General features: G+C 29.9%; 1 protein-coding gene across 2 annotated transcripts in view; it reads right to left on the reverse strand.

Annotated features, from left to right (window-relative positions):
- Positions 1-27,631, reverse strand: part of LOC129984713 (hemicentin-2-like) — a 516,003-nt gene that overhangs the window by 205,188 nt on the left and 283,184 nt on the right. For both annotated transcript variants that reach the window (XM_056094654.1, XM_056094653.1), the window contains exons 5-6: positions 17,866-18,066; positions 12,414-12,704 (exon numbers count right to left, since the gene is read on the reverse strand). In XM_056094654.1, coding sequence (XP_055950629.1) covers positions 12,414-12,704; positions 17,866-18,066 — 492 coding nt within the window. The remainder of the gene's footprint in view (positions 1-12,413; positions 12,705-17,865; positions 18,067-27,631) is intronic.

Genomic DNA, 27,631 nt, shown 5'->3' on the forward strand with positions numbered 1-27,631 from the left:
ACGAAATTTCGGGTTCGTTTGGATAGTGGAAGTTATATGGTGTGGAGAACGCTCAATCAGCAGACGGCAGTAGAAAATAAAATAACGACGTTTATTCACACGAAGACACACAGGAGAGCACAAAGACGACAACTATATACAGCACAGAGAAGTCAATTATATTCAGCCGAGACGTGCACACAACAAGACTCTACTGCAGACAGTAGCGCACAGCTTAGTTCAGCACTAGCTTCACTCCGTCGCTGCTCTGCTAATCTCTGGAAGACTCCTTCTTCACCGCCGATTCCGGCTACTTTTGCCGGCAGCTGCAGACTGCCTCCTTTTATAGGTCTCAGGAGGCGGGGCTAGAAGCCTCTCAACCAATCAGGAACTTTCGAGGCGTATCTCGGTTCCTAATGGACGGATCGGGAAAAATTCCCGATGTTTCGGGTATAATATATTTTGGCGTCAAAGTCGCCAAATGGTCGCCAAGTTCTGGTACCTCCGACGCAACACCCGGACTCCGTAGTCTTTCTGATGATGGAACCAACTATGCTGGGAAGCAGCATCACAGATTCGTAACAATATGCACATGAAGCTGCTCAAAAATGCAATAAGCTCAATGAACGGATTTTGACGCAATGATTTATCATCAGAGTTGCAGATCACAGTATCTAATTTTGGACAAATTTCATTAGAGTATTATTCAGGTTACACTTTTCGGTTCCTCTTTGTGCAAAACGTGAAGAGTAAACTGTGAAAGTATCAGCACGATCCTTTCCATTTGCTCCTTAATAAAAAAAAATATATCTAATTTCTCCTTGCATAAAATCTTTGAAGCCTCAGTCACGAATGCTCAGATTTTTATTTCCAGAGTCTTTTATATGAGCGTTTCCTACTTTGTAGTATAGTGAAGAAAACAGAATATGTAGCTTGGAAGATATTTTTTTCGATCAAAACCAAAATTTGTTACAGAATTGCAGGTACAAAATCAGGTAAAATATTTCTTTAAATTAGTTGCATTTTAATTATCGCATTAACATGCATGCGAATGTAGAGACTGACGGACGTTTGACTTTTTGACGAATTTGATTTAAAAATTCATATGGATCTACATAATCGAAGACTAAATTGAGTACTAATTTTTATTTGTCTAAATTTTTACATTTTGTCATTATCTTGCTCACGCACCTTCAGTCAGATTTTCAGCGAACATATTTCCTTCAAAACTTTATAAATTGGATTCTATACCTCATTCGAAATTTCATTCGTCTAGCTCAAAGAGTTAACTTGTTTAAAGAGAAGTCAACTTAACGTGTTTAAAGACAGACAGACAATTTTTAAAATCACAAACTAAAAAATCAAAAGCAATATTTAAGAAAACCATACAATAAAGTAATTTTTTTAGAAATAAAAACTTTTTAGAGCGTGCTAATGCAGCTACATCTAACACATCGATGAAATTAACCGATTAACGAAATACAAAGTATAATTTCAAAAAAAAAAATGATGGGAAAAAAATGATTTCGGCCTGAAGACTTTATCAAGGGTTACCTTCAAACACTGATTCAGACCAAGAAATATTTTTTCTGTGAGGGGTCGTTTATTTCCTGGTTTTAATGTCTTTGCTTTGTGTATATTTATTCGTCCAAAAAAAACTCAATTACTTAGGATTTTCGGGTCACGGGGGAACAATTCCTGAACGAAAATCAGACAGAAAAAATCTCTGATTTGAATTCCTGTTTGAAGGTGACCCTTGATAAAGTGTTCAAACCATTTTTTTTTTTTTTTTTTTTTTTTTTTTTTTTTACAATTTAAACTTTATATTTCGCTAATTCGGATAATTTTTTTAACGTGCTTCAGGGACTCGGGTAAGTCCGAAGCAGGAAGAAATTCTTCAAAATCTTGAATTAGAATTCATTCACCAGAGAGTGAAAAGAAAACAATAAAAATGAATGAAATTAGACATGCAGTTTTACATACCTTAAATAATAGATCTTTAACAAACTGCTGATCAATTGGTTAAAGTAATGAGAACCATTACTTATATCCAAACCGCAAAATAAGCCACTTACAATAAGATATATAAAGTAAATAAATCAGCGTTACCATTTTTACAAAGATAAACAATTTAGACAAAGAACGTACCGGATTAATAATGACAGGATGTTCTGTAAGACAAAAAATATTTTCTACTACAATTACTCGCCATTGAAACACTGCCAGAGATTTTCCGCATGGAAGAAAAGGAAAGACATTGATTCCTGCTGTGCATATATGGAAGGTAAATACGTTGACAAGTATTTATTGTAGTTGGCTTATTTCCACAGTAGCAGAAGCATGCCAAATTATTCTAATAAATTTAGAAAACTGCGAGGATAATTCCATTTTTATTTTCTCAAATGGGATGGGAAATTATTTTAATCATCAAAAAATGTGATTTAAAGATCTTCAGAAAACTGCACGTTTATAAAATTCCTGATATCGAAAAAACTACTTTTTTTTTTAATTTTTCGTATAATTGGCATAGAAAAAGCTTAGTAATCGTCAAAAAAAAAAAAAAAAAAAAATCGAAATTCAGATTTGACGAATTACCATGTTTTAAACCTCTTCGACTTCAATAAACACTTTTTTGAAAAATGCCAGTCTGTCTGTATATGAAAAAGAAAAACTCAAAAACGCTTTGAGCTAGATGGTTGAAATTTGGTATGCGGATTTTACATCAAATCTGCTATTCTATCGAATTTTGAGTAAAATCTATTTAGAGGAAGTCCGCCTGTCCAAATATAACATGATAATTACGAAACGAAGAGAGCTACACAGATCAAATTCGGTAATCAGATTTAACATCTATAGTGTACACGCCTATCAAATTGTGAACGAAATCCAGTTGCGATCCAACTGATTGTCTGTCGGTCTGTACCTTCAGAAACATGTAAATGCGATGATTCAAAAACGCAATGACGGAAAAATACTTAATTTGGTACAGGATTTTATGACTACAAGTCAGTTTAGTGTCAATTTTTTTTTTATTCCACTGAAAAAAACGTATCTAAAAGACAAATTCAATTTTTGAATACTATTAATGCAAGCCAGGGATTAATCGCCAAAAAATTTGCCAAGAATTCCAGGGTGGATAGGGTAAGATACGATAGCCAGATACGATACATTCAGTAAAAATGCTAAATTCATGCAAAAAGTTAATATTTCGTAACTATAGAACGCCAGTGCCATGTGAGGGTTTCTCTGGTTTGACAAATTTATTAGATTATGCAAGAAAGTTTTGGGAAACTACTGTCGCTGGGTTTTTTTTCTATTGTGAAAAGTGCATGTTAATTACTAAATAATAAAACAGAATAATTTTAGAGACTGGATTATATACTCGCCAAAGCACTTTCATTTTCGGCTTTTTATCTTAAAACGGCAAAATTCTCCAGATGTTTTCGAATTTGAATGAATATATATAGATTAAAAAATTCTGCTACTTATAAATAAATAGTTCTAATATGAAAAATTATTCGAGATCAAACTAGAATCATTTTTTTAAATAGTTAGCGATTGAAATATTAGATATTCAAACTTAAGCAACATACAGAGTTTGGCCATTAAATTGATAACTTATAAATTGTGGTGCATTTTTTTTATTTTGCAATAAATTATATTTGCGAAGGAATATTTTTGAAAGTCTTAGTTATAAAAAAAAATTCTGTTTAGTTTTATGAATTAAAATTGCAAATTGCTCGGCAATAAAATTGGTGCCAATAGAAAAAAAATGTGTGTAAAACAATGTAAAAATTATTTTTATGAATTAATACTTTCGAAAAATGTACCTGAAAAGCATAGACATTTGTTAATTCTTTTTATCTAAATTATATTTAATTTTGGACATTGAAAAGTTGACAGTGACCTTTAAAATTTTTGAAAAACGCCAAGTATCATTAAGATTGTACAAAGCTGTAGATTTCAATAAAAAGCTACAAACATTCGTCCTCGTATTCAAAGAATCTACATACGTAAAGACCTACATTGCAACGATCATAAAAGAGAAGCTACTGAACAAAATGTGTCAAAGTTGGTAAAAGTTTGCAAAAAGTCAGGAGATTTCATTTCCCAATAAATAAATACCACATACCAATGGTTGATCCACTGTATACAATATTATTGAGCGAAATGAGGCACGAAGACATAGGTTCAAAATATTCTTAATCGTTCTAAAACATGCTACAAACTATATTCAATATGACTGCCATACACCATTATCTGAAAACAGTTTAAATCGCATGACTGTATTCACAACGGTATCTCGTAGCATGTCAATAAGAATGTTATGGACATGTTGGTATATCACATTTTCCATTTCACCAAGTTGTTCGTTATCTCTATAAGAAGTAGCTTTCAGGTGCTAGAAGGAGTTGAGGTTTGACAACCAAGATGGTTAAGAAATGGGAAATAACGGTTTCTATTCAGGTCATATTGCTTAATGAACGATTTGGCACATGTATCAATATGGAAGTCAACCTCAACCTGCATAAAAATCATGGTGTCAAAATTTCTAAGTTGTTGAAGTTTGATTGTCATGGTATCAAGGAGTATTTTAATTCGAGCAGTAATAACAGGCCTAGCTGTTGATTGATTGTTGATTGCACTTAGCTACCATATTACGTCAATCAGTAACTTTACAAGAATGTTATAGAATAGGGTAGATAACGTAAGGGATTTATTTTTTCCAAATCCTGCAATTACGACTATTGTCATTTAAGTAAAAAATGTTGTTGATGGTGGTCCATTTAAGTAAAAACTAGCCGTCTTTGGGGATTAGTTTATCATCCACTTTATTACCTAATTTGGCAGGGAAATTATTAATATGGAATCTATTTTTTTAAAACATCATCTAATCTCTAAATCATTTAATACGTCTAAAACACATGAATTCAATTGAAACAGTTTACTGCAATTTACAAAGCGTATATATTACGAAATAATAGTGGAAATAAAAATCCTATTACGAATTGAATGATTGGAAAAAGCCCGTGATTGAGAGTTTGAATTACTTAAAAACATTTTTTCTGATAATGTATTAAATTAAATAAAAAATATTATTGAAGTTAGATAAAAAATTGTACGAAAATGAAATTAATGTTATTAAAAAGGTAATGTTTTTTAGTCTTAAGAAAAAACAAAAAGCTTTTTGTATAAGATAATTGTTTTGAAACATATAAATATCAATTTCCGAAGGCAAGTCATAGTGCTTATGGTAGAGTAAAAATTAATATACGGGCGCCAAACTGAAATTTTTTTGAGCAATTCCTCGCCAAATATAATCGTGACAATCTTTGATTGCAATTTTAAAAATCCTTTGTTAGCATTTCTGGGGTGAAGTGAAGAATAGTGTGCCCCCGAGTTTGTCGCCAACATGGCAACCCATCTCAAAGCTCTTAAAGCAACCCTAATGCTGTTTTGTTTACTATTTTTTGCAATGGTTGAGTTGTACATGAGCTACAACTATATTATGAAAAATGTTAAATTAACAATATTAAAAAAATATCGATTAAAGATTTTAATTTTGTTCTTTATTATAATTAAAAGTTTACTAAATAAAGAAAGTTAAGCTTATAATTCAAAGTTATTTTCCTCTTTTTTTTAATGTGAATACGAACAGAAAATATTTATTCTTTTGCAATTTTTAATTGTGAGTATGCGCTTTAAAAAATCGTCTGAATTCTTAATTTACGAAATCCTCTGCATTCTCACTTTAGAAGACAGCTGCAATGGAATACTTCGCAGTTTTCGTAATTCTTTTGGTGTTCTAACGGTTGGTTCCATTCAAAATTTGTTATGTAGGCAATTGTGCAAGAATGGATGTCGGGTAAATGGGATGGAAGACAGTATTTCGAACCTGCAGATTGGATGAAGGATGAGTGAAATATCTATATATATTTTTTACGAGTTGATGAAGTTGGGAACAGGATGTTTGAAATTTTGTATGGAGAATGTTCCGATTGCTTCTTCGACCGTTCTTTCTTTTCTTTTGGTTATGTACTGTTCCTGTTATCCACACAATCCTTATGTTCAATGTACTTGCTAAGCTACTAGGTTCCCGCTCCCGCGGCTAGCGAAATTGCTTTAAGTTAAAAAATTCTGCCCGGTGCCTTCTACAGATGCCAAAGGCATCTGTAGAAGGCACCGAGCAATATGGAAAAAAAAAACAATACTTATGAGTAAAAAGACCTAATTATATGGTGGAAAATGGTAACCGTAACTGTTCCACGGAAGTATTTGTTTATTTTGTCCGTCATCTTTATTGGCGACTTGGCATTATTGACGCAGGAAGAGGCACACTGAAATTCCCTTTTACCCATTCCTGATATGTAAAAGGATTGTATACTTTTGATAATTTTTGGACGATTGGCACGATTTTCGTATACTTGGCGGGAAACCGCACATTAATCTTGTTTTACCATGATTACTTACCTAGCAACGGTTAAGCCATTTGTGCGTTTGATTGAGAGTTTTGTTTGAAGTCTATTTCTTAATTTCTCTTACATCTTTTGCCTTCTGACTGAATATGCGTTTTGGCGACTTTGCAAACAATCTTCAAAACACTTCTAATAATATTTTTCAGCTCCATTAATTAGCTAAACGAAAGATGTGATTCAGTATAACTGTAAAAATTTTCAATGAATAAAGCAGTCTGAAATTCGTATGATATTTTGCTTATATTTAACTGCTGCCATTCGACAACTTGTAATAAACTCGATTTCTATGCCACGTATGTTAGCGCTTTATACATATATATGGATGTGTTTCATCTATACACAACAAGCCAATGCTCATTAACAACATTGCAAACTACTACGCCATTACCCCCTTGTGTTAATTGTCTAACATTTTTTTTTCGGAAAATAAAATTCCATGCTCTTTTGTAAACTATTATCAGGTCTGATAACATTTTATTTAGTAGAGTCGTTTCATAAGAGGAATTTTAATTTCTTAAACCTTTCATATAGATAAACGCCATCATTATTAATTCATTTTAAAGCAAATACTTTGCAATCACTTTCCATTTTAAATGGAATCATTATCTGTCCTTAGAACGTTTCAACGATACCTAAACTATTAAGTTTCTCATTTAGATGCGCAATTAATCAAGAATTGCAATTAAATATCTACCGTTTAGACTAAAGTAATGAACGTATTTAAAAATATAAACACATCAAACGAACTCTCTTTTTCGGTAGATTCTCACGTGAAATATCCGCTAATTAGAGGCTTCATCCACATTTTCCTTTTAGTGTCCTATTACTTTGTAAAAGTATTATGTAGCAACAAACACTAAAAAAAGGTATTTTAAGCACTGACATTTTCCTATTACGTTTGGCACATTTCGAGGCAATGAGCGCAGTAAAATCAGTAAAAAAACTTCAATATCTATGTCACCTAAAGAGCCCAGGAAAATATTTTTAAGTGACTGAAACCGAAATTAAAAATTTTCCCCTTCATTTTGGCAACACCATCGAGCCGCTAATTGAAACCAAGCATCAGCAAAAATGACTTACACCACTTTGACTTTTAAGATCCAGCGTCTAATTAGCGCTAAAAACACGCGCCCTACTTTCGTATGTTTGCCATTATCATTAATTTCTTCGGGTAATTCAACCGCTCGAGTGCTCTACAGCAACTTTGTGGAACAACTAGGTATTTCCGATCGTAATTAGTTATTAGGAAATGATTTTAAGCCTGAGGCCAGACGAGCCTTTCTAGCCTGCTGACGGGGATATATAAATACACGGCAGAATATTGAATTATCTAGTTAAGCGGGATTCCACGACGCCGGCTAATTGCAATAAACGTACAACAGATTGGATAAAGTTCTACCGATCGTTGTAGATGGCATAGCATAATAGTCTGCATCAAGTATTTCTTGGTGTCAAGTATTTTATGATATCTGTCTTATACGGCCGGTTGACGTTGACGTGAAATAATAATGTAAGATAAGTGCGTGTGCTCCATGGTTTCGTATTTATCACTTTTGCCTGATATTGTAATTCTTTAACTACCTAAAATAAAATGGGAATATATTGTAAAGGATGAATTATGTACTATAATTATAATAACTGCAATATATATTATGTATTTTTTGAAATATGTAAAATGGATATATTACTAAGCATAATAGTAGATACATTATATTATGTTTTTATTGTATACTAGCCGCCTTTGGCGACCAGCCGGTTCGCCAATCTTGATTAATGATTAAATATTTTATGCAATTCCTACTTTAATAGCTTCTTCATCAAAATATTTTAAAACTTCAAATCTTGATAGTCATATAATTCACTCATAATATTATAAAGGTCTTCAGTCATAACGTAATCTGTATCTCTCTCATTTTCAGTTAGCTCCCGTAGAATTTATGTTTTAAATTAAAGTGGAAAGGATAAATCTGCAGTTAATATAATAATTTTTTTTTTTTTTTTTTTTTTTTTTTACGGAAATGAAGCATTTTTTAAAAATATGAGTACTGAAAACAGAGTCGCTGAGTATTTAAACCTTATGGGTACTAAATATTTTTCTTAATTTATATAATATCTCAAGAAGTTTTCAACAAAATTTTCTCAGATTCATCATGAACAGATCGATTCATTAACAATGTTTAGTTTTAAATGCATCAAACACTAAAAAAATAAACAGAATCATTTGAAATAATCAGTCGGAAACATATTAAGCCTACAAAACCAAGTAGGTATCCGTTGAAAATAGTTGTCAACAATCAGAACACAATGCGCATGCGTAAATTTTGAACGCCAATTATGGTAACGCAAATGCGTGAGTTTTCTACTCCAGTTGGGGTAAAGCTATGCAGATTAGAAATTTTTAATTTCTTTTATTCTGTTTTACTTTAATTCAAAAGTACTTCAGAATGAATCTGAAAGATCGATTCATTAACAATGTTTAACTTTAAATGCATCAAACATTAAGAAAATAAACAGAATCCTTTGAAATAATCTGCCGAAAATTTCTCAAGCCTATCCTCTTTAGCGTGGGAAAAAAAACTGAAGCCTTACTCATTTGGCAAACACAAACTTGTAGATATTTGTCAAACGTTGAATTCAATCGATGGATAAAAGGAATCAAAAATGCCTACTCAGTTTTCTTTAGTATATCACAAAGCACATATTTTGCCTATTATCGCAGGAATTGGGAAGAGGATGCACTCACTCTTGTGGGCTGCCATGATCTTAGAATGCTTGTGGACTCCCACTTTATACTATTTCAACTCTTCTGTATTTGCTCGTAGTATTTTTTCTACTACTAAATAATAATGATATCGCTTCTAACGTTTTTAGTTATGCTAGTTTTAAGTGTAGCATAGAAGATAACATACAATTGTCGTTGTAAAGAAAATACATTTTGCACTTTTGATGTAATTTACTGAGTTTTAATAAATTTCAACTAGTAATCTTTCTCGAAATTTAAGAATAAAAAAATTCCGGTTTCCAACATTTTAATTCCATTTTCTTTTTCAAATTTTTTGAAATCATTATTGAAATTTCACTCTCAGTTTTAGCATGAGAATGATCAAACTACCTGTTTTTCATTCATTATTGATTAATTGTTTCGCTAATGAGTTTAAAGATTTTCGTTGTTGATTCAATGGATGAAGTTTAATTTCTTTACTGATTTAGCATGAAAATCCTATTTATAGAACTTATAATGGCATCGATGGAAACAAACCTATTTAATTGTTACTCTTTTTTTAGCGGGTGTTCTTATTTCAGTTATTTGTTTCAATTTTTATCTTCTGCAAATCATTAGAGAATATTATTGCCACGAAGAAAAATAGAAATGGGAAATCGTTATATTTTTTTCATTATCCGTCTATGCGATTTTATTTTATGTCATTGATAGTTTGATTTAGTTCACATTCATCAAGGAACGTATACCGCCATACGGATTCTACAACTAAATTATATTTTAAAGAATGAAGTATATCGAGGAACCGCCTTAAGCAGTTGTTAACAATTGTTACAACAATATTCATATATTTAAACAAACAAGTAGATTGAAACCCATCGCAAGCAGTGTTACAGATATAGCATTGTTAAGACAATATTCATATATTTAAATGAATAAAGATACTAAAAACCACTGCAAGTAGTGTTACATATGTAATATTGTTATAACAATAATCATATATTTAAACGTATTATTAGTTATTTGTACTAAAAGCAGTGTTGCAAGTGTAACATTGTCACAACAATATTCATAATATTTAAACTAATACAGTGGACTGAAAACCATCACAAGCAGTATTTTTCTACTAGTAAATAATAATGATATCGCTTCTAACGTTTTTAGTTATGCTAGTTTTAAGTGTAGCATAGAAGATAACATACAATTGTCGTTGTAAAGAAAATACATTTTGCACTTTTGATGTAATTTACTGAGTTTTAATAAATTTCAACTAGTAATCTTTTCTCGAAATTTAAGAATAAAAAAATTCCGGTTTCCAACATTTTAATTCCATTTTCTTTTTCAAATTTTTTGAAATCATTATTGAAATTTCACTCTCAGTTTTAGCATGAGAATGATCAAACTACCTGTTTTTCATTCATTATTGATTAATTGTTTCGCTAATGAGTTTAAAGATTTTCGTTGTTGATTCAATGGATGAAGTTTAATTTCTTTACTGATTTAGCATGAAAATCCTATTTATAGAACTTATAATGGCATCGATGGAAACAAACCTATTTAATTGTTACTCTTTTTTTAGCGGGTGTTCTTATTTCAGTTATTTGTTTCAATTTTTATCTTCTGCAAATCATTAGAGAATATTATTGCCACGAAGAAAAATAGAAATGGGAAATCGTTATATTTTTTTCATTATCCGTCTATGCGATTTTATTTTATGTCATTGATAGTTTGATTTAGTTCACATTCATCAAGGAACGTATACCGCCATACGGATTCTACAACTAAATTATATTTTAAAGAATGAAGTATATCGAGGAACCGCCTTAAGCAGTTGTTAACAATTGTTACAACAATATTCATATATTTAAACAAACAAGTAGATTGAAACCCATCGCAAGCAGTGTTACAGATATAGCATTGTTAAGACAATATTCATATATTTAAATGAATAAAGATACTAAAAACCACTGCAAGTAGTGTTACATATGCAATATTGTTATAACAATAATCATATATTTAAACGTATTATTAGTTATTTGTACTAAAAGCAGTGTTGCAAGTGTAACATTGTCACAACAATATTCATAATATTTAAACTAATACAGTGGACTGAAAACCATCACAAACAGTATTACAAATGTAACATTGTTGCAAAAGAATTTATATTGTTACAAAATTTTTTCTTCTACAACAAATACCGCTAATCAATTGCAATAGCGCAGCACATTTAATTGCTATAGTTCAGCAGCTTTCTTGCTGTCTAATCCTCCAAGACCTCTTTTTAGTCGGCGACAGGACCACTTTCACACACACAACTTTTGACGATACACACGACTTCACACACCATTTCTCCCGATCCACACAACTTCTTTGCAGATTCAGATTGCCTGTCTTTTATAGTTCCGGGAGGCGGGGCTGGAATCTTCAGACCAATCAGGGCGTACCTGGCTGTATCTCGGGTCTTAGTGGATGGATCGTGAAAGTTCTCGAACTTTCCAGTAGTATCCATTTAGTCGCCAAACTCGCCAAATTCGTCGCCAAGTCGCCAAATGGTCGCCAAGCTCTCAGGTCATTTACGCGGCAGCTGCTCAGCACAGATCTTACAACGGTCTTTCTCACGATGACACTACTCATGCCGGGTAGCAAAATTACAGATTTGTAACAATATATTTAAACGAATAAAATATACTGAAAATCATCGGAAGCAGTGTTACAGATGTAACATTGTTATAACAATATTCATATACTGAAATGAATACCGAAAACCATCACAAGTAGTGTTAAGTTATAACATTGTTACAACAATATTCATATATTTAAATGACTAAAGTACACTGAAAACTATCGCAAGCAGTGTTACAAACGTAACATCGTTACAACAATGTTCATATATTTAAACGAATAAAGTGAGCTGAAAACCATCAGAAGCAGCTTTACAGATTTAAAATAGTTACAACAATATTCATATACTTAAATGAATAAAATGGATTGAAAGCCATCGCAAGCAGTGTTATAAATGTACGTTGTTAGAGTATTCATACATTTAAACGAATAAAGTGGACTGAAAAGAAACGTTACAGATGTAATACTGTTACAACAATGTTCATATATTTAAAAGAATAAAATGGACAGGAAACCATCCCAAACAGTGTTGCAGACGTAACATTATTGTTGCAAAAAGTATTCATATGTTTTGGCGAATCAAGTATAGTGAAAATATCGTTACAACAAATACTCACATGTTACATTGAGCACTCTCACGTCTTCCAAAATACTGTCGTAGAGCTTGGGGTTCTGTGCCTTGCAGGAGAGTGGAGACCTGTTGTGCTGGGGTTTGGGCTGCAGGTGCAGGACAGAGGAGGTGATGTTGTCGTGGACGGTTTCGATATGATCGGAGAGGGGACTGCCGTCCAGCCACCAGGATATTTTAGCGGAAGGACGTGAGCCTTGCGTCTCGCAAGCAAGGTCCACGCGTCGTCCGGCCGCCAACGTACTGAGCCGGCTGGTGATACGGACTGTCAGAGGGTAAACTAAAAAGAGAAATTGATCGAAATATTTGAATGAACATTTCGAATACTTTATAGTCATTCAAGGTGGAAAAAATTATATCAAACATTCCATATCGTTGAAATCTACTTGTTGGTACCACTATATGCAGACAAAAAATGACAAGTAGACAATGCATGATAATGTTAATTGTAGTTGCCATTAGAATTTAATGTACTGTCACTGCTCTGTTTCCTTAGCAACCAATTGATTTGTTTGCATAGGTCACTTCGAGTTTATTGCGGATAAGTTTGGTATGATCAATTATTGAGTTTTTTGCCTTTTGAGTGATTTCATAAATAATTAAAAAAATAATTTCAATGATTTCGAAATATTAACTTAAATTATTGTAATCTTTCCTCTCTAATTTTATATACTTCAAATCATCAATCAATAATATTTTTGAAGCACAATTTAACCAATTAATCGTTTATTCTAAAGAATAAAATAAAAAATATTATATAAAAAAATTGGAAGCTTCCATTATTTGTAAAATATAAAAAATTGGTAAGCAATTTGCTAATTAATTAGGTCAATCCAGTAAAAGGCGAAAAATTTCTTGAACTCTCACATTATATAGTTAATTTGGATACTACGCAAAAAGGGCACTGTAAAAAATAATTTATTTCAAACTTTTAGTACATTTATTGTTAAGTTAGTTACCTTAACGATTTTTTAAGTTTAAATAAATATTCAGATAAATAATTTAATAAGATACTTGCTTAATTTTATGGTCCCCGGGTTTACTAGACGAATTTCAGATTGAGCCAAGATCGCCAAGCTCAATTATACATATGATCGCAAAAACAGCTGTATTTATGGGTTTACTTGTCCTTTTTTAGATGATTACTTCAAGAATGCCAAGATAATGAATTTATTTTTTTCAATATTGAATTTCAATTTTCCACTAAAATCGCCAATGGCGATTGTCAAACTCCAAGTTTGCAAAGTTGTTTTCCATTTTTTTATAGTTATTCTAGCGAGCCATTTTATTACAAGTTTAATAAGTATTTGTAACCATTACTTTTGGCCATACAAAATGGAACATGTTTTGCAAATTTTTAGACTATGGGTACAGAAATATGCTACGGGACAAGAAACCTTCTCTTAAGGCTCATATTTTATTTTATTTATTTATTTTTCAGAAATTAAAAGAATATTTTGTAAAGGAAATAAAAAAAAAGTTAAATTCACCAAATTTAGGCTTTAAAAAATTCTTAGTTTTAACGCAGAAGTTCGAGATACCAATGCTTTAATTTACAACTACATCGCGACGTTTTTAATATAAAATTTCGATCTAAAATAATCTTTTACGCTATTTACTATTCTTATCCTCATGTTTTTTATAATAAATCATGTCTATTTAGTTTACAGTTTATACCGAAATATAATTTGAATTCTAAAAGGGAAAATGACGTTTAAATATAAAATGTTAGCTTTTGGAGGGCTTCATAAATCAAAAGAAGCGACAAGGGATTTCATGATAAAATATAGATTTTGAAAGAATTTCTTTCTTTAACATAGAAAATCATAGAAAGGAATTTTTCTGTTTAAAAAACAAAGTTGTACGGAAAATCCTTTTAATATTATTAAACATCAAAGCACTTCAGCTCTGAACTATTCAAAATGTATGAAAATAATATTTTGTACTTTCCAAAGAAATATAAATATAAACAGAAGTTTATTGAATTTGCCATTTTAAAAGAATGTCTCATGCATTTAATACAATAATTTTCATACAGACTAAAATATCTTTCTGAAGCAGGTAAATAAGATGGAACGATAATAAATAAAATATATACAAATTTTAACACTTCAAGTAAATCTCCGAGTGTGCTGTTTTTCAATTCTCAATATCCTTCAATATAAATTTTCATTTATACATAGTATAAAATGAAGTCTGCTGAAAGCATCCGTATGTTTGAAACAGAAAAATTCGAGAAATATTTAACTGATTGTAACATTTTGTAGGGCATTGGGGAAGGTTTTAATATATTGAAGTCAGACTAAAATAAGAAAAGGAGTTTTATAATTGCGTTTTGAATTATTTTCCTACTACGATTCGCGCACGCGTTAAAACAGCAGTATCTGTGCGTTGCACTTATCCACATCTGCGCTAATAGCAAGAGTTGTGGTATGCATATGCGATACATTTCTTTGTTTACGTTTTAATTACCGATTCAAAACTCATTATGCCCAAAAACATTAATAAATATTGGAGATATTTGTACCATTTTGTAGGGCATTTATTGGGGAAGGTTTTAGTATATTGAAGTCCATGGACAACTTTATGTGGCACTTTCTAGAGTTACGTCCAAACAAATTATTTTTGTTCGTTTTGCCACCAGTTGGAAAAACAGCTAATATAGATTACAAAGAAATGTTATGAAATAAGCTGAATTTTATGTTCATATCAAATTATACATAGTTGATGAAAAAGTGTGGAATAGTGGGTACAATGAATTATTTGTATATTTTTAAATTTTGAAACAGCTTTTCTTTTGTATATTTTTATTGAATTGTTTTGTCTATGAACATATCATATTTTTACCTTTTTAACAGTATAAATATTTCTAAATGTGTGCTATAAAAATTGTTTTGTAGTTATTTCTGATGATTTCTAAGCATATTTTTATGTTTGTTTGATGTTGCTTGACATGCCCATGTCATATCGGGTGGAGACTAGACTTAAGTTTAAAGCTAAATTTTCCTCTTGGAGGTTATGCCACGGGCAACGCTGTGCGGGTACTGCTAGTTTTAAAATAAAAGCAAAATTTTCTTGAATATATCATCACTGATAATGCAAAAAGTCGTTTAATAAAAATTCGATTTGGTTTGAAGTGGATTAGTATCTCTTTATATCGCCAACGTTTGCCAAAAACCAAGCTAGTGGCTTTGGAAAACAATACACTTAAGTTGTCACATTTAAAGATTTAAACTGATTAAATTATAAACAAATCTTCATTTATAACAAGGAATTCTTTCCACTTTTTTTAAATTTTCAACTCTTTGAAGGTTGTATTTTCTCTGTTTACCATATCATTTACTTTGACATCTATTAAATTTTTCGATATTGCCGATTTATATTTTAATCACTGAATGAAGAGATACTGACTACACCTAAACAGAATTTTAAATTTAGTGTAAAATATGTTATTGCTTACAGCACCAAATATATACCCCAGGAATAAAGACTGTCCATTAATTGTTTACTTTATTTTTCAAAATTACAGTTTATTTCGCTTCATTAAGTTATACTGACAATTTTCAGTATTTTTATTTCCTTTCTGTGTGAGTGTAAAAACATATTTTTAAAGCACTACGAATTTGGGATTCTAACGATATGTACCCGTTGAAAATATTTCAAATTCTCTCCTACTTTCATTCGATACAAAAAGAAGCAATATGGACGTCAAAGAACTATTATTATTATGGAAGTGGATAAATTGGGACTTTTAGCAGCAAAACTGTCATTCCCTAATGCCAGAGAATAAAGTATTAAATTTAAGCCAAGCCGGATAACAAAAAAGCCGGAGTTTTATGAATTCATTTCTTTATCCAGCAATACCAGGAGACCCAAGTTTTTATACCAAATTTTACTATTAAAATACGTATTTTCTCACTTCTTATTGAGTACTAAGCCCTCCATTTATCTCAAGCCACGTAGAACGTGAACGCTACCGCAGCCCGATGAATCATAGAAGCAGTTGTCGGTAACTTGTCGAGTTAAAATAGAAGGCTCTGTACTGGTACTTCATATATGTTCATATACTGCACTGCACATTTCAAGAATTTATTAGAGACGAAGTAAGTTAAAAGATATAAACTGTTCACATTTTAACATAAATTCTATAATGCTTAACTTAACTGTAGGAAACATAAACAAAACACAAGCGTAAATCATAGGCCTAATCCTTAAGAAAATAGATTCAAACCGATTTCATTTTTCACTGATTAATGTTCGCACAGATATGAAAAGGTAACTAACTCTAAGATAAGAGTTTAAATTTGCAATTTTAAGTTTTTGATAAAGTTTTTAATAGACGTCCGTTGCACAATGAAAGAACAATGAACAACGAGCAGAACGCTGCTCTTTTCCTGTCACAATTTGTATTTTACACACGACATGTAGGAGAATCGCAACAGACATCTGCTTGTCTTGCATTCCTCATTTAATTATGCCAAAAGAAAACTAGGCTGGATAGTACGGAAGCCGGATACTCGGGAGTGTACTGTAGTTTGAATTTTCAATATGTCAGTCTGTGAACATGAAAATATAAAAACATTACAAACTAGACAGTTGAAACTTGATGCGAAGACTTGATATAAAAATCACAGATGTATTAACTTTTTTAACTTTTTGTAGGGATCCAATTGGCCAATGGAAAAAGATCCGAAATATATATTACATTGTCATCACTGTGCTATTAAATTGAATATAAAAGTTGCCATAGAAGTGTAAATACCCTAGCAAGTCGAATGGAGAAATATCCAACTAATTTTTCTTCATTTTTCAAATTAACATGCTTGCCACCTTTAACACCAATTAATTCCGGCCAACTATTCCCACTTTCTAATTAGATTACCTCTTCTGTACTATATTAGAAAGGTAGTAGGAAAGGGTCTACTAAGACTTAATAGGTGCCCCCAATCAAAGGCACGATTCATGGCATTGGACATTTTAATAAAGCACCTCGAAGAGTAAATTACTTAATTAAAGGCAGCTTTTTAATTTAATTCTCATCGTTAAAAATAATTAGGCAATGCATTAAATGCCTTTACTTCCGTATGACAATTAATTTCTTTTGAAAACTAATCTCATTTATAAATCACTTCGCTGAATATCATTCGTATGTTATCTAAAAACCAAAATCTCAATTTATCTACGACAAGATCCGATTCTCTCTTTCGCACAAGAAACAACAACCACTGCATCTTAAATTTTACCCGGACCACACAGAATCCTCTTTCTCCGGAACTATTTCCAAGGGAACAATACAAGGCACCCTTTCTTTATTCGAAGGCGGCGGTGAAAAATACATGCTCCCCCTACAACGCCCGAGGATCTTTAATCTTAATTAATTCACTTATTTATTCCCGGGGATTGGGAAAGTTTGGGTGAGAATTAATTCTTATTGGACTCACGGTACATGTCGAGGACGATGGTCCGTACGACGGGGGAGGTGAGCTTGGTGTTTTGTGCTTTGCAGTGGAATGTAGCGAAGAGGTCGGATCGGTTCAGATTGACGAGCTTCATGTCGTTCAGCACCCCTGTAGAGTACTTCTGGAAAGTGTTGTCCCACAGCTTATTGTCGCGCCACCACGTCACGTTTGGTGCCGGAATACCTGCAATAAAAGAAAAAAAGATATATATTATCTTATGAATTGGAATTTTTTTTTAATAAAGACCCGGAAGATTAGAATTGATTTTTAGATATTTTCCAATCTAATCTCGAGGGAATTCAATATACCACTCTATTCTACAAATAAATATATACAACTTTATTAACCTTCCCACAGCAGTAAAATGAGTGAAACTAACTATTGTGACAGTTATGAGGTCTATAAATTATGCACATTTTGTGGTTTCAGAATATTTTTGAGTCAACAATAATAGAAAATAATACTTAGATGCAATTATTACTCTAGAAGGAATGAGTAACCACTTAAAAAGCAATGATCTGCGTTCACTGCTTTTAAAATTGTTTCAAATTCTTTTGAGCGCATTTTGAGGGATATCTTGATCTCAAGAAACTACCATCTATTTACTTATTTCTTATTTCATCAGGAATATTAATAAACTCTAATTTAACATACTTTTAAACTAACTTCCCTATGAGCTAGAGACTTGGAACTTCAAATATAGTTCAGAATTGAATAAAAATGCAATATCTCTCGCTTCGCTTTCTTGTCTGTTTGGTATATATTTTGTCTGGAAGTTAGTTGAAAATTAATTATAAAATTAAATACATATAAGACTAAAAAACAGAAAATAGTTATTTAAATATATTTTTGTTAAATTTTAAATAATATATATATATATATATATATATATATATAATTACTCTAATTAGCTCCCAACTAATTTGTGGCATATATATGCTAACAAAATGGACTAAATGAACTAAATAATTATATTTTATGTAACTTGATGAATTACGAATTTTAAATTTTTACATAGATCCTCGTCTCTTTGAATCATATTTAACAAAATATTCTTGAGACACCAATATCTTAAATAAAAATTGTTGAACTCCAATCAACGAAATCAATCACTAAAACTGACTAATGTATGAAATTTGAATGTAAATCTTCTGTAAAAACTGACGATTTTAGACCACTTCATTGACCATCTCAAAGAAGATACGCCGATCTTCTACCATGGTTTCTCGATAGTGATTGGCCTATGACGGTAAAAATGTTGATTGTTCTAAAATTGATATATAAAAACATCACAAATCAGTCAGGCTTCATAGATATAGAAACGTTTATTTATTTTACTAAAAGTTGAAATGTCAAGAGTATTTTGCAGAATATGATTCCTTAGGACAAAAGTTCGGTGTAAAATTTAAACTTCATAATTTTTTTATAAGCACGTTTATTGCTTTGAAATAAAATAAAATATTTTTATTTGCATTATTTAAATATTTTAAAAGTAAAACTAAAAACTGAATTTTAAGATGAATCAGGGAAATTTTTGTTGAATAATTTTTAAAGATATTATATATATTACAAAAATTATTCTTCAGTGCACATACAACTTCAATGCTAATCGATTCTCTTTTCAATTTTTATATTTAAAAAAAGACATGGTTGGTTTCAGCAAAAAATGTTTTTATATTAATTGCAGAAAATTAAAGAGAGAAATAAGTAGTACAAAGAATAGAACTGTTTTATGCCCACGTAATAGTATGACTATCAAAATCTGAAACTTAAAAATATTTTGTAGAAAAAGCTACTAAGTTACATAAAATATTTAATTGAAAATTTTAGCGATCATTAATACAGGCGAACCGGCTGGTCGCCAAAGACGGCTATTAAATAATAAAATCGTTTGGATAATATTAAATACAAATTCTTTATTGTTTTAAGATTTACTTATTACTTTTATTACATTTGAATTCAGCAATGGAAAATGCAGTTATCACATTTTGTGGAATTATAAATTTTTAAAATTTAAAAAATGTTTAACTTTAGATTTTTATGGTCATTTAAAACGAAAAAACCATACAATTTGAAATGACCACAACATATTTTTTTTATGTATCAGTATTTATTAAGATTCGGTATAGGACAATATTTTTTAAATGTTACATTTTGTATCACCAAACATTTACCTCGCCTAGACGAAAGAGAAATGGAAATACATAAGTGATAGATGGACAGAATATGTATCTACCCGATCCAAGTAGAATGTCATCCGAAATATGTATACTCTCGTATTTTTTGGATGCTATCATATTATTTTTATACTTTCAGAATATAATTATCCTTTAATAGATTAATTACATTTTAAATTTTTCACGTGGTGCCATTTGGTGATGAATTTAAAATATTTATTAGTATCAATAAAAATAAATTAAAAATTAAAAAAAGCAGAAAATGATTGAAATTGAAATAAATCTGTTTAAGTTTTTTTTTATTTTTTATTTTTTGTAAAAAGTGCGTTAAATTTTTTTTTATTTAATTCTTTTAAAATTATTAATGAAACTAAGCAGTTTCTTACACACAAATAAATTTTTAAAATATAATTTTAATAGTTACAAAAATAGCAATAACTGTTATGCTAATATTTAAACAGCTAAAATGAAATTATAAAAGCTTCATAATATTACGGTAAGATTTAAAATTAATTATTTTCTTTTCATTAATAAAAATAATAATGATAACATCAAATAGGAAATAAACTCCAGGTTTTTATGTTTCTTCACTGATATTAAATTTTGCTAATCATTGCTTTCATAAGAGAATTTTTTTTTCTGTTTAAAAATTTAAATTGAATATTTTATTATTACTTGAAAGAAAGTTGTTTATTTGCGAAAATTGAAAACACTTAAAATAAATTTTTCACAATTCTATAATCTTATTATTACTATGTTTAGATATTTAAATCGTGACGCAAATATATTTAAATGAAAAACAAAGACTGAATTTTATCAGACATTAGGATAAAAAGAATATCCATAATATTACACAAGTAACAAGATTAGGATAAGATTCATTATTTGCTCTTTGTAACTATTGCTGCATCATTATTTTATATAAAAGAAGTGCTAAAAATAGTTGAATAACAAAGTATTTTCTTAAGTATGTGTCTTTTAATTATCGATTCCTTTTGAGGTAGAAAAGAACACTTATTATTCACAGCATAAATAACTTTGGAGTCGAAAAATGCGCTTTCATTCATTTATGATAAGAAACCGGTTAATTTATTATTAAAAATATTATATATAATATATATTGACCTAAAGCATATGAAAGAAAAAAAAATCACTATTTTTTTTTATAAACAGAAATTTCAAAGAAAAAGCTTGTTTATATTTAATCAGTAAGATTATTACGCATATATTTTCAATTATAAATATTCATAAATATAGATAGGAGTATCTGGAAAAAACTTAAACGATTTTGAGATATAAAAAAATAAAGTAATTTATATTTACTATTATGTTTGTAAGCATTATCAGAGTTGCACCTAATTCTATATGTTATACAGTCTGATTTGGATTTTTAAAATTCCTTCAAATTCCTTTTCGTATTTACCTTGGAATATCAGGTAAAAATCTAAAAATATTGTAACAGAATTTCCTCCTCAATGTCAGTAAGTCAATGGCAATAAACGGATTGTATGGTGACACAGTCAATGGGCCTCAATAACAAATTACGAGGTTTATTAACACGCATGCACAAATACACACCAAACGACTGTACAGAGTCAAGATGTATGCAAGCAATAACCAGTAGTACTTCCATTAAACTGCAGAACACAAGTAGCAAAACAATGATAAGCAGCTGGAAGCGCTCAGAGAAAGAACTCACTCAAATAAGGAGTTTAACTCAAATGACTGACTCCAGCTCAGCCTCACAGCCTTTTATAGTTCCCGAGACAGGTTAGAGAAGGTTCTCGTAAAATCACTTTTAATGGCATCCTAATGGACCAATCGCCATAATTATTAAAGATTCTAAAATCTTCCACTTTGTCGCTAAATTCAATGCCAAGTAACCAAATGGTCGCCAAATTTGTCACCAAGGCCATTACTTGTATAGTAACTGAGAGAACTATCTGTCAAACTGTTTTCCTTACGGTGGAACTATCTGTGCAGGAAGCAACATTACAAATGCGTAACAACATACAAAAATGATACTATCGACTTTATTCAAATAGATATATTCAAAATATTCAATATATTCAAAAGCTTAAACATAAAGTATTTTGTTTACAGCAGATCTATAGTAGAAACTTAAATTAATGTAAAATGATAATGATTGACACATTATAAATAAATGATATGCGTTTTTTAGTGTAATAATATATTAATGTAATTAATGTGTTTAAGGTAAAGAATTTTGAATTAAAAATAAATCTTTTCTTTAATAAGATGTTTCTCCACTCTCTTTCTCTACACATGTAAACACCAACAAACGAGTGGGCAGTTTTTCTCTCATTTTGTGCTATAATACTAGTTAAAATTAGATACACGGTATTCTGAATAGGACTTTCTTTTGTTCCGAAAGTATGTTTGGTAATTCTTTAATTCCATCTATCCTGTTATATACGCTTGGCACAGTCCCTGTATGGTGATATTATAATTCTAACTACCTTGTAAATATGCGCCTCACAATCTCTTGAAGGAAGTTTTCCTATTAGTTTCATAATGAGGTATACACCCACGTGAAAGTTGTTATTATAAGCATAAAGTGTTAAATCTTAAGTGTGCCATCTTCTTTCCGTATGCATCTAAACTTTTAATGAATCGTGTATACCTGGCAAATTTGGCACCATTATCGAAGAGAACATCGCGTTTATTTTAAAATTTAAGTTGCTCCCAGATACTCAAGATTTATTCTTAAAGTTATATTTAAGTAGTTTCAAGTAGTGCTGTTATCGAAACATGTGTATATATTCTAGTGTTTCTCCAAAGACGTACAAAATGGGTTTGTAGCTGATGTGGCGTTATGAAATAAGACGAAGTTTTGTTTGATATAATGTGAAAAGATATGAATTTATAAGCAAGAAAATGTTCTGTAACAAATAGCAAAATTATTAAATTTTTAAATTTTATCTTTTAGTTACATTTCAGCTTTGAATTTTTCTTTTAAAACTGTAAATGTTTTATCATTTGAAATAACAGTATTTGTTAGAATCTATGCGAAATCATAATTTTTATAAATAGATAGAATTTACCAAAATTATGAGAGCAATTATATATTTTAATTTATTTTGATACGATTCATGTTTTCAATCATGGAATTTTTAATAAATTTATTACTTATTATCTGACAATTAAGAGTTTTGAAATTTTGCATATTTATATATTCTAAAAGACGGTACATTATTTTAATATTTTTCATACCTTAAATATCAGATATTAAGATATTCGATATTAATATTAACTTAACAAATATTAAGACATTTTCTCAGCTTATTCACACACACACACACACACACACACACACACACACACACACACACACACACACACACACACACACACACACACACACACACACACACACACACACACACACACACACACACACACACACACACACACACACACACACACACACACACAAATGCATTTGGCTAAAATTTCAAAATGAAAAATATAAATATAAAGGAATCAATCTACAACAAATTACTGCCTCTTCAACTGAAAAGTGTATATACTAAAATGCATATAAAAAGTGTATATAAAGTAAATAAAAAAAGTGGAAAAAGAAATTCAACTTCAGATTTCATATTTTTTTAAAAAATCCATTTTTTATCTTAATTTTTATTTTGACCAGAGAAATCGATTAAATGATTTGAATTTCATCATTATTAAAAATTGTGTACGAAATAAAATTCAAAGGTTGTTGAAATTGCAGAAAAAACAATTGTACGACATTAAAATTTCCGTCAATAAAATGGAAGCTTTTTTAATTTTAAGATAGAGTAAAAAAAAATCATCTTTATGAAATAATATTTTTAGAAAACGTAGCTGTAATTTAAAAAAATATTAAATTAGGATTTGTTTAAAACCTGGCAATGAACCAGGTTTTCTAAAGTGAAAACCTGGGACTGATTTTTTTCTTGATTTGAAAAACAAATTTCATCAAGTTCGAGCAAAACTTGTACGTGTGTGTAAAAGACATAGAAAGAAACATTAATCTGTATATACGTATTTTACATTAAGAAAGAAATAAAGATTAGAAAATGATAGCACGTGTTAGACATAAAATAAAAAGTTGAAATTGCAGCATCATTTCTAATAATAAGGAATGCAATTTAAAATAAAATTGTTACTTTTAATCAGAAATGGAAGTTCATTGACTTACAATTACCAATTTATTTTATTTGTTGAAAAAGGAGAGAAAGACAAATATTTATGACAGATATTTAACACAAATATCTGTCATGAACTTTTGAAACATTCTAAAATGTATCAAATTTACAAAAAAAAAAAAATTCAATATCAAGTTTGTGAAAAATAAAAAAAATCAGCAACCAATCATAAGTTTCAAGAAAACTAAAGTATTTAAACAAAATATTGATTAGCACTTATATGAAGCAATAACTACCAAATGCAAGAAATACTTTAAGCACTTAATTGCATATCAATCTCGGATATTCTAATTAAGGAATAAAATTTAAAGACCAGAGTGAAGCGATAATCAACAATAAAGATCTTTCAAATTCCTTACAGATATCCATTTTCTCATTTAATCCTTTCTTTGGAAATCACAGCAGGGAACTGATCAAAACCTCAAGTATTTTGACAACCCCAAATTAAAAGATCCAATAATCTCTTCAATAGGAACTAGCCACTTGTTCTTTTGATAGAATCGTCCCCAGTTGCGTCAATTAGCATAGTCAAAATATTGATGTAAGCGCTCCCGTTATAATTCGTGAGCAAATATTATTGGAAAACTTCCCCCTCCGCATCAATTACCGCACGAATGGAAGAAACAGATCCACGAGAGGAAAATCTATGAGAACACATCAAGAAGAGGGAAACTCAACTGAATTTTCCAATACTTCCTTCATTAACCACTGAAATAAAACTTAGTTGGAACTGGATTCAAACTCATTAACAACAATTATGACAAAAGTGATAAATAAAAGAAAGAAGAAAGAAAAAAAAAACAAAGGACGTCAGAAAGAAAAATAAGTTTGTTTGTTTAGTTAGCCTTCGAATGATTTTCGTTTCTTTCTTCCTTTTGAATTAAAGAATTTTAATTTTTATTTGTTGCCAAAAAAATGGGGAAAAATATTGTATTTATTTCTTTATTTAGGTTTTTGTATGAATAACTAATAAATGGTTGAACTTCAACAAAGCTGTTTAACGGAGTGGAACCGGATGGAGAGCCTTATAAAGCCTTAAGCTCTTGATTAGGGAAACAACTAAAAAAGAAGAAACAATTGCTTTATAACGATCGGAATTAATTATTTTGGGATTCAAAATTAAGACATGATGCAAAAAATAAAAACAATTGACGATGGGGAAAAATAAGTAACATTTCAGAAAAATCTTTAATGAAAATCTGTTTTTGTGTGTGTTTCGATTAAAATTCATTGTATACATTGTTATTAAAATTTATTTTTTCCCTACAGACAGGATGTTACAACGAATTGTTTGATAATTGAATATGCTTTTTTCTGATATAAAACAAAAGAAATAAATATTTAAAATGACCAAACTAATTTTGATAAAAAAAAATGATTTTTCTCTGTAGAAAATACTTTTTTCAAAAAAATGTAAGAATACAATAGGAAAGAATATCAGATCTGTACGAATTAAATATTTAAGAAGATTAAAAATTAAGAAAGGTTATTAAGTTTTTGATTTTAATATTTAATAAGAGATTAGAATCTCAAGTGATCCCTTGTGAATTCCCTATATTCTGAGTTTAAAATCAGCGTGAGTATTTGAATTTTGTCTTTAACTGAGATTTAAATTATCCAAAAAATTATTTATTAATTGAAATGATTTGGTATGCAAAATTCATTAGAAATCTCAAATTATGAAACGCCCAGAAAAACAAACCAACATTTGAATTAATCACTGTAAAAACAAAATATATTTCAAAAATCTTCAACTAAACTGAAAAGTTTAAAATAAAAATAAGATATATATATAATAAATAATCTTTTCTAAATGACAAGTATATAAATTTTTTAATTCAGTAGATAATTTGAGGTCTTGATTTTACGTTTAATACTCTAACAGAAAAAAAAAAGAATTTTTAAAAGCTGCGTTTTAATAAATTTGAAAAATTAATGATAGAAAAATAATTGTATGAAAATGAAGTTTACGTTACTGAAAAACTAATGTTTGAAAAATTTAAAGACGGTGTAAAAACAATTTTTGTGCAATAATATATTTCGAAGTTATTACGGTAAGACCTAAAACCATTCCATCTCCGTTTTACTTTCTTCGAGGTTTTCACATCAATTTTTTAAATAGCGAACTTAATCCTTCTAGATATTAAAGAATATATGTGTCAAATATCGTTTAATTCTTCTAAATAATGTGGAATTGTATAAATTTAAAATAAACAGGCACGTAAACAGACAACTATATATATATATATATATATATATATAGGTCATTCCATCGGCACGTGGCCGGAAATCCTATGTTATATAAGACTAGTGATCATTTGTTTCGTCCCTTTTCGCTTTTTTCATACTTCTGCTTTTGTACCGAGCTGGATATTAAAGAGAGAATAAAACGGAATTAAAAATACACCGTCTCGTCTATGTTTATCTACCTGCACTTTGATTGAACCAAAAAAAAATGTTACATATTATTTAGCCGAAAGGGTTCGAAATAACCTTACACTTATACACACAACCTTACACTTATACACACACACACACACACACACACACACACACACACACACACACACACACACACACACACACACACACACACACACACACACACACACACACACACTGAGCTTTATATAAGTATTGATTATCAATCAGATCTCACTTTATTACTTATTATCAATCAGATCTCGCTTTATTATTTAGGTTATCCCAAGTCTCATTTTATTATTTACTAGCCGCCTTTGGCGACTAGCCGGTTCGCCAATCTTCATGTTCGTCAAAATTTTAATAATTAAATATTTTATGCAATTCCTACTTTAATAATTTCTTCATCAAAATATTTTAAAACTTCAAATTTTGATAGTCATATAATTCACTCATAATATTATAAAGGCCTTCAGTCATAACGTAATATGCATCTCTCTAACTTTCTGTTAGCTCCTGTAGAATTTATGACTTAAATTAAAGTGGAAAGGATGAATCTGCAATTAATATAATAATATTTTTTTACTGAAACAAAGCATTTTTTTATAATATGATTACTGAAAACAGTCACTGAGCGTTTAAACTTTATGTGCACTAAAGAATATCTTTCTTCTTAAGATGAATCTTATCTTATGTAATATTTCAATAATTTGTCAACAAAATTTTTTCATATTCATCATGACCAGATTGATTTAAATGCATCAAACACTAAGAAAATAAACAATCTTTAAAATAATCGACCGAAAGGATTCGAAATAACCTTACACGCACGCACGCACACACACACACACACACACACACACACACAATCAAAAACATAAGCATTATGAAATTTCAATTAAATTATATTTCTGAAAACAAACTAAAAAGACTAAAAATTAT

The sequence above is a fragment of the Argiope bruennichi genome, chromosome 9, assembly GCF_947563725.1.
Source record: "Argiope bruennichi chromosome 9, qqArgBrue1.1, whole genome shotgun sequence".
Lineage (NCBI taxonomy): Eukaryota > Metazoa > Arthropoda > Arachnida > Araneae > Araneidae > Argiope > Argiope bruennichi.